Source organism: Gavialis gangeticus, unplaced genomic scaffold, assembly GCF_001723915.1.
Source record: "Gavialis gangeticus isolate Ggan-Ray unplaced genomic scaffold, GavGan_comp1, whole genome shotgun sequence".
Lineage (NCBI taxonomy): Eukaryota > Metazoa > Chordata > Crocodylia > Gavialidae > Gavialis > Gavialis gangeticus.
The window spans coordinates 17,579,087-17,587,878 of NW_017729016.1; the positions used below are offsets into that span (position 1 = coordinate 17,579,087).

Here is an 8,792-nt window from a genome sequence, read left to right on the forward strand (position 1 = left end):
TTTCTTTCCCCCCCCCCCCAATTCTCCCCCTCCTGCTCTGCTACCCGCCCCTGCCCCAGCCAAACCCATTGAGAACGGCGGGACGAGCTCCCCGCCCCCCACGCGCCCCCCAGGGCCAGCGGACATATGCTGGGAATTAGCTGTGTAAATAAGGGAGTGTTGCCAGGCAGGTGGCTCAGGTGCAGGGGTGGGTGGCACTCGCTGCTGGGCCCCAGGCCAGGCAGCGGTTGAAGGTGGTTCGGTTACCTGGGGAGCTGGCGGGGCTGGGGCATGCACACGTGCCCTCCGACAGGTGCAGGGAGCGGTGCTGATCCCCTGGCTGCAGCAGGCTGGGCAAGGCCGGGCTCGTGCCAGAGATAAGCAGCTGCTGCCGCCTGACCTCCAGCTAAGTAAACACAAGGGCAGGGAGGCAGGCGAGAGGGCTGCGCTGGTGCCGGGTGCCAGCGAGAAGCACTGGGCGCTGTTGACACAAGTGTGGGGCAGCTGCCTCGTCACACACGGGGTGTCCTGGCAGCCAGGAGTGCAAACACCTGCTCGGGTCCTCGCGGGCGCTGGGGCGTGGGGTGGGTAGGCGAGCCCTGGGTGCTGTTCAGCAGCATGGCCCGCAGGCAGAAGCTACTGCTTCAGAGCCTGGGAGCAACGCTGGCTCTCTGGGCCACTGCATCTCATGCCATAGGACACACATCCCTCAGCTTTGCCCCTAAAACGCTTACCTCTGGGGTCAGTGCCCTTCCCTCCCCACCCCGAGCCTGACCCGGTTCCTAATTCATAGCACGTGCTTCAGCTTTAAAGCCAGCACCCAGAACCCTTGACACTGATGACAAAATGACTCCCCACTTGCAAGCCTCAATCCCCCAGGCTGCCTTTGACTCCATCCCTTGCTCCGTGGCTTTATGGTCCTGGCAGCTGCAGAGAAAAATCGTAATTGCTTTTCCTGCAACTTAAACTGGGCAGACACAGGACTAGCTAGGGAGGAAGCCAGGAAGGGCAGCTAGTAGGAGTAGCTGTTTCCATCTTCACCCTCTTGCAGGCAGCGCATCTTTTACCTGTCGTTCCTCTCTCACCTTCCTGTTCATTTTTTATGGGGTCTGGGCAGAGATGGGGATGTGGGATGAAGTTTCTTGTCCTCTTTGCGCAGGGAAGAACTAAAGGGGAGGGTGGAAATCTCACCCTAGTCCTCATCTCGCTTGCTCCATTCTGGAAGTGAATTCTCAGCTCGGCTACCTTAGCTTTGCCAGCCTGACGGGCGCTGTCAAACCCGAGGCAGCCGCCCCTCTTCTCCGGAGCTTGCGGTGAGCATTTTGGTGAGATCCTTGATGTCCTCCTGTCTCCCAAAACAGCTTTCATTTGTGCTTTCCCAGCTCCCAACAGGTCTGCCCCACCACAGCTCTGCACGGGCTGTGACCGGTGGGTTTGATACACTGCACTTCATAACCCAATCCCTTCTTTAAAGAGGAGCAAAGCCAGGCCCAGGTTGCAGAGCTCAGTGCCGGATTCACATTGTCCCTGGGTTCAGGAGCGTAGGATGTGGGGTACCCCCATGGCCTAACTAGGAGCACTGCATGGACAGCCAGACACCTGGGCCTGCCTGCCTGATATCTAAATGATTTTGCTGCTAGAGCAAATGAAGCAATGCCCATGCCACCAGGTCCTGACTGCCATCCTGATGAGATGCTGAGACTTCTTCGTGGCAGGGACACCATTGTCAACAGCAAGGGGAACCGGGGCTGAGGAGGCAGGTGCCTCCCCCCACAAGAAACCCGCAACTTGCCCAGTAGAGCAGTGGGATCTCGTTACCATCCCATTCTCACACTGTTTTGTCTTCACTTGTAGACGTTCATCTTCACCGATGGGGAGGATGAGGAACTGAAGAAGCGAACAAGTGAGTTACCTGGTCTTTTTTCCCCCTCTCACTTATGGCTCGGGTGAACAAGGTGGAAGTGCAGGTCTCTCTGGTGCCTCTGAATCCAGAGGTGACAGACGGATGCACGGTCTGGCCTCTCGGGTTTTACTGCACTTCTAACCCACCACCTGGACCCTCCGCCAACTCACAGATGGCTTGTATCTGGCTCTCCTTGCATCGGGCAGATTTGTGCAAAAGCACGTGAACCGTTACAGATCCAAATCTGGCTCTTGCATTTAGAAGCACCCACACCCCATATCAGCAGTTCAGAAGGGCAAGACAAGTGCCCAGGCTTGCTGAAGAGCCAGCCTGCCCCGCTGGGTGCTGCTCTGTGCTGAAAATTCATCTCTCTGCCCTGAGTCCAGAGCACTCTTGGAAGTCGGGCCCAATTGCACTCCTGCAGTGCTCCAGGACTCCTTGAATGGCTTCTGGCTTTACCCAGGGGAACTGAGCGCATGCAAGCTCTTTGGTTTGCAGCCACCTGAGCTACAAGCCAGGGTGGCTCTCTGAGGAGGGCAGAAAGTGCACGTGGTGGCGGCACCCTCAGGTGGCTTTTGGGGCAGGTGGAGCCCTGATGCAAGGAGGGGCAGCTTGTTTCAGCAGTGACCTGTGGGAAGGAGCCCCAGCTCCCAGCTGAGATCCCTGCTGAGATGAGATGGACTGAAAGCTGCATCCCCCATACCTGCTGTTGGTAAAGTGCTCCAGGCAGCTATCTCTGTCTGCCTTCCGAGGCGGCTCAGCAGGGCGCTGATTAACAAGCTGCCTTCCCAGGGATTTTCCTCCTTGCCGAGCTGTAATTAACTGGAACAAGAGTAGGAGTTTCTTCTCTGGGGGAGGGGGAAGGAGGGCCCTACTCAGGCAGTGTTTATTCAGCAGCCCCTTTCCCTGGCCCTGGGTCAGGCCCCTCTATTCTTCTAATGCAAATGAGTCCCTTTCAGGCCCTGAATCAATTCCCTTTGAGAGGGCCCAGCAAATAACAGGTGGCTGGTGCTGGGAAAATGCAGCATGAATAGGGCAGGATTCTGGCTAACACTCCCCAGCAGAGCAGCCAGTTCACAGGCTCCCCTCCCCCTCTCAGGGAGGCTGAGCGCAGCTACCCAGGGGAAGGTGACTCCTTAGCTGGGAGCTTAGCGCAGATCGATAGCACTGGGATATGGCGAATCCACGTTCCTCCCATGACTCAGCTGCACCTGCTGCAGGAACTCTTTAAATGCACCTTATCTTACATCGCTCTTGAATGCAAAGTCCCTGGGGACTCTGCCCTTTGCCCCATAGTCTGATCCCTGAGTTATCCCATAGTCAAGCACTGTGGTCTTGGACTAGTGCTGTAGAACATGAGCACCTGTTTGCTGGGCTCGGGGAATGTGCATTGCGCTGGGTATATCATGTCCTGGGAGTGGGGCTGGGTCTTGCTGGAGGGATGCTGGATTGCTGTTGTCTGTCTTCCCCCCTCCTCTTCCATTCATTTAGATGTGTAAGACATAAGTTTTCCCATGAGTGCACCCAGTAGTGCAGCCCTGGGCCACGGGCAGCTGTGCATGGTTGTGGAAGAGCACCCCATTTCCCGCACAGATGGGAATGCCCTTCCCACCCCTCTGCTCTGCATGCACATCTGGGGCAGCAAGGGGTGGGTCCTGCTCCTTCCAGTGAAGTGGGTCTAGAGGATGGGGCACCCTAGACTCAACATGGCTTCTCTCCCCACCCTCTTCTTGCTGCAGAAAATGTCATTAACACCAACTGCTCAGCAGCCCACAGCCGCCAGGCATTGTCTTGCAAGATGGCCGTGGAGTACGACAAGTTCATTGAGTCGGGAAGAAAGTAAGGAGGGAATGAATGTCCTGTGAGGTGTGGGAGGAGGAGAGGATGCATCTCTAGCATGTGTGGAAGAGGCATGTGTGCATGCTCATGTGCACGACAGGACAAATGCCAAGAGCTTGAGCTCTATAGCCTTCTGCAGGCCAGCTGCACTGTGGGGGTGTGAGGCTTTTGGCCTCCGTGGGTATTCCCGAGCACATCAGGGCTGTTGGTCAGTGCAGTGTGTGGGGCGCAGGGAGGCCTGGTCCTGCTTATGTAGCAGGAGTTGAGGGAATGGGAAGGAGCTAACTTTGGCTCCCTTCCTGGCTCCAGGTGGTTTTGCCACGTGGATGATGACAACTACGTAAATGTCCAAATGCTGGTGAAGCTGCTGTCCAGCTATCCCCACACACAGGACATCTACATTGGCAAACCCAGCCTGGACCGGCCCATTCAAGCCACAGAGAGGATCAGCGAGAACAAGATGGTAAGCAAGCAGGACAGTGGGCTTGCTAGTGCCAGCCAGGGGTAGACATCCATGGCTGGGTGAACTTGGACAAGTGGGTGTGGTGGTGTGAGCAGTCCCAGTTCCATTAGGCTTGCGTTATTCTGGAAAATGCCCTAGTTTGTAGGATGTAGAGGGTGTTTAACAGAGCTGTAATGCTCCCTGTGCTGGGAGGCAAGCTGAAAGGTTTTTCCATGAGGCCCGTGTTGGTAACAAGCTGGTGAGATAGTGGTTGGAGCAGGAACAGGTTGAAACGGCGTGGTTTTGTTTCTCTCTTCTTTGCAGCACCCTGTCCATTTCTGGTTTGCCACGGGAGGAGCAGGCTTCTGTATCAGCCGTGGGCTGGCCTTGAAGATGAGCCCATGGGCCAGGTAAGGGGGTTGGGTACTTGGGACCCACACAGCTCTATGAGGTCCTGGATCCCCTGTTTGTGGGCTGGGATGGGGAAATGCGGTAGACCAGAGATCTCTGGGGAGTTCCTGTTCAAGGAGATCTGATTATTTTGTGGACTTCATGGGCTCTATCCCAGCATCTTGTGGCTGGAAGTGCACCTTGGTCCACCTGACTGTTTTGAAGTGGCCCAGAAACTACCTGTGAAGGACTCGAGCTCCTCCAGCCTAAAGCCAATCTGTCTTTAAGGCAGGGTTGACAGTGCACTAGGTCTGGGCTAAAAGCGGAGCAGCCAAGCCCAGCCTTTCTCCGCAGGAGTGGGGGAGGCAGGGGTGCCTCCACGGCAGGGCTGAGGTGGTCTCCTAGCAGAAGTGCTGTACTGAAACTGTCTTGTACTATCGCCTGCAGCGGGGGGCACTTCATGAACACAGCAGAGAAGATCCGTCTGCCAGATGATTGCACCATTGGCTACATCATTGAGTCCGTGCTAGGCGTGAAACTTATCCGGAGCAATCTCTTCCACTCCCACCTGGAGAACCTCCACCAGGTGCCCAAGACAGAGATTCACAAGCAGGTAAACCTGGTAGACATGCATTCCCCGATTTCCCCATTAGAGTAGAGCCAAGATGGAGCAAATACCACTTCAGTACAGATGTCCTGCACACAGAACCTGGACCCTAGCAATCGCTGGTTGCAAGAACAGCAGCATGGGGGGTAATGTGTTCCCACCTGTTCTTTTGGAGGCAGCAGCCCAGGGCATCTTGATGGCATATACCCTGGGCACCATCCAGGACAGATGGACCCTGGGGGGTGGGGGCTCCTGTCTCCCAGCACAGTGCTACATCCTGTAGACTCTACAGCCAGGTCCTGCTTGTCCTTCTGGCTCTGTGACTCTTCGGCCCTTGACTGCCCTGTTCTGTGGCCTGATGGTTAAAGCCTTTGCCTTGAGTGTCAGCTGTGGGTTCAAATCTCTCTCCGAGTAGGACCCAGAATCCAGGTCTAACTTCCTGGGCAGGTGCTGCTGTCAGCCAGGCATCCATCCCCCATCTGTGCGCTCTGGATCCTAAGATGAGGGACAACCGTGAGCTCTGAGGCAGAGCAGGAGTTCAGCCACACACCTGTGTCGGGGGTTTTCCAAGTCCATGTAATGCTGTTGGTTAGCACATCCCCCTTCCTGGGGCAAGGCATCTCCATCTCAGGGTATTGCAATGTCGCAGGGAGCAGTTGGGCTCTCACAGCAAGGTCAAGCAAGCAGCGCAGGTATTTGAGCCCCGGGTCTCAGGCCTCGGTCCTGATTCCAGCCTGCCGCCCTGCCGACCTGTTCAACGTTGTGCTCCCCAGGTGACACTGAGCTACGGCATGTTTGAAAACAAGAGGAATTCCATCCACATGAAGGGTGCTTTCTCTGTAGAGGAGGATCCATCGAGGTGAGCAGCACATCTCTCCTCCGCCTTAGGGTGCATGATGGGGGGGGGCATTCCTTCCTTCCTTCTGCTAAGCACCCAACCTGGTGCTGCTGCTGTGCGCAGCTCCTGGAAAGCGCTGTGGGGGCAGCCCTGGGTGCTGATGTCTGCTCTCTCCCTTCTCTTGCAGGTTCCGCTCCATTCACTGCTTGCTGTACCCAGACACCCCGTGGTGCCCAGTGAATGTTGTTTACTAGGAGACATGTGTCCCCTTTAACCTTGTCCCAAATCTCCCTGGTATCCAAAGGGCTTGTGGGACCTGTGGGGGGTGTGTGTGTGTGTGTGTGCGCGCGTGTGTGCATTTTTTTCCCCTTGCTGTGAGGCGAATGGGTATTGTTGCTGTGTAATGCACAGTGTGTGTGTTTTAATAGGCTGCTGTGCGGCCCCTTCTCCCTCCCACCCCAGCCTTCAGGCTGAGCAAGCAGGTTCGGTGGTGCTCTTTGTCTCTTCTGCAGACGGGACAGGGCAGGTGGGAAGGGTTAGGTCCCAAGCACTTAAACGGGCTGATTTGAATGGGGTATCCCGGTCTGCAGCCTGGGAGGGTCTATGTGTTGCTTTGCAGTGTTTGCAATTCTCACAGGATGCGTGTGGAATAACCATGTGCGCAGGGGTGGCTTTTGGCGGCCATGGCTAGCATTTACCTTGTGTAGCTTCTGAGCTTTTCTGTTTCTTTTCACTAAACCTCTCTTCCCACTCCTGCTAACCCAGGCTGTGGTGTTGCCCTCCCACCCTTACCCCAGCTTAACCCCAAGGCTCAGGCTCCTTTTTTTTCAGATGAAGGTTCATTTGAGAAGTCATTTGCTTGCTTGTTCTAAACTTTTTCCCCTGTTTCTTGACAACCCCATCTGTACCTGGGCAGGGAAAAAGAAGGGAAGTTTGCTGGCTCCAGAGCCCAGCTGTCTTTGGGCTGAATCCAGGAAACACCTGGGAGGATTGTGTACCTTTTATAAGCTGTCACACGTAGAGCTGGACTCTTGGAACTCCAACTCGGTCGCGCTGATGGGAGAAAAGGGGTTGTGGGGGCGGAAGCCCAGAATCGACGTAAACTCTGTTCACTGGAGTTCCCAGGTCTTGCTGAAATATTTTCAGTAGATATAAAGCTATGCAGTATTTATAGAGAATAATTTAAAAGACGTTTTATAGAGGGGTGGGTTTTTCTACCAAAAGGAGCATGGATGCTGGGTGTAGGCATGCTGTATTTCCATGGGGAAGGCACGTCTCCCTTCAGTGCAAAGTCTCTTCTCTCTTACTTGCCTTTTTGTTGGGGCATTTTCTGAGAGGAGAAAATGTCCCAGTTCAAGCTAATATACGGGGAGTGCGCAAGGCCTGGAGCAAGGAAAGCTCCAGGTCCCATGGAGAGAAGATGCACAGCCAGGCTGAGAACGCATAAACGGAGGACCCCGGAGGGGTGTGCCAGTTGTGTGGTGGTCCATGCTTTCATGGTTGAGACCTGAAAAGTCTTTGCTGTCTTTGGTCCCATTCATCACTGAGTGTGGGGAGGAGGTAGGCAGCAGGAGCTGTCCAGAAACCCCCTTTTCCTCCTATGTGCCTCCTCGGCTGGTCCAGTAGCTAACATCCTCCTGGAGAGCCAGGTTGGACACTGGAGCTTGGCTGCAGGTCCCTGGGGTGGCATCCAACTTCTCAAAAAGCTGTGCTGGGATGGCACTGTCAGCACCTAAGGGAGGGTGATCCTCCTCCACCTCACCTGGCCAAGGCAGGGACAAGATTAAGGGAGACGAGCTTTCACGAGGAGGTCTGGCACAGTCATCCAGTGGACCTTGCTGCATCTCCTGCTCCCATGGAGAGCTGCTGGGGGCCTGGGAAGCTTTTGGCTGCTTCTGCATTGACACAGACCTGCCTGAACAGTCCTTGCCTGGAGCCCGCGGTTGGACCATCCTCATCGGACAAGCGGGCAGAGGCTGGGCTGAACCTTTCCAAAACAAGCTGAGTGAAATTGGCCCATACTGGGCATGTCTGTATATACCGTATTGTGCCAGTACTTTTGTTACTGCGCCTTCTCGAACATGGAGAATGATGTAGATATAAAGAGAAATTTTTTTTTATACATTTTCTGTGGATCGGAAAAAAAAAAAGAAAATGAAAATGTCTGATGCTCTGTTTCAAAAATTAAATGGAACTGTCTTGTAACTGTCCCTGACCTTTAATTTATATGTCCCAGTATCTGGGACCTTGCTCTGTGCTTCTTATGAACTAGTTGTTGAACTAAATAGAGGTTGGGGAATTAAAAAAAAAAAAAAGAAAGAAATAACAAGGACAAAGTGTTCTCAGGGAGTTAAACCCAATCGCTGCCATGGAGCCACTCGGGTAGCCATCACCCAGTGCTTTCAATAAAGCAGCTTATTTGCTAATCACTGTCACATGGTTGTGGTCTCTGGTTTGAACGACATCCTGGGGAGCTGGAGTGCCACCTGTGCAAAGATATATGCATGCCAGCTTCTCTTTTAACAGGCTGGAGGGAGTCTGCGCAAGGGTTTTGCAACACATCCCCACAGAGAGCTTTGGTGCAAATGTGTTACATGAGTATTTTCTGCAACTCGCCCAAAACAGGCCTAGCGCTCAGTGCCTCTCAGCGGGGCATAGGCCTGCAGTGCCATCTCTGGGGATATTGTTTTGCAAGCAATGCATCCTGCGCTTGCTACAGTGAAGGACAAAGTGGGGGGTTGCATGCATGCATGCATGTGTAGGACAAGGGTGGTGTGAATGTGAAGGAGAAGGG

General features: G+C 54.5%; 1 protein-coding gene across 1 annotated transcript in view; it reads left to right on the forward strand.

The window, feature by feature from the left end:
* The window catches only part of LFNG (LFNG O-fucosylpeptide 3-beta-N-acetylglucosaminyltransferase), a 17,543-nt gene extending 9,113 nt beyond the window's left edge, over positions 1-8,430 (forward strand). Inside the window, exons 2-8 of the mRNA XM_019512967.1 lie at positions 1,834-1,882; positions 3,622-3,721; positions 4,031-4,184; positions 4,488-4,573; positions 5,001-5,166; positions 5,934-6,019; positions 6,186-8,430. Of these exons, the coding sequence (XP_019368512.1) occupies positions 1,834-1,882; positions 3,622-3,721; positions 4,031-4,184; positions 4,488-4,573; positions 5,001-5,166; positions 5,934-6,019; positions 6,186-6,252 (708 nt within the window). The 3' untranslated portion in view covers positions 6,253-8,430. The remainder of the gene's footprint in view (positions 1-1,833; positions 1,883-3,621; positions 3,722-4,030; positions 4,185-4,487; positions 4,574-5,000; positions 5,167-5,933; positions 6,020-6,185) is intronic.
* Positions 8,431-8,792: the final 362 nt, after the last annotated feature.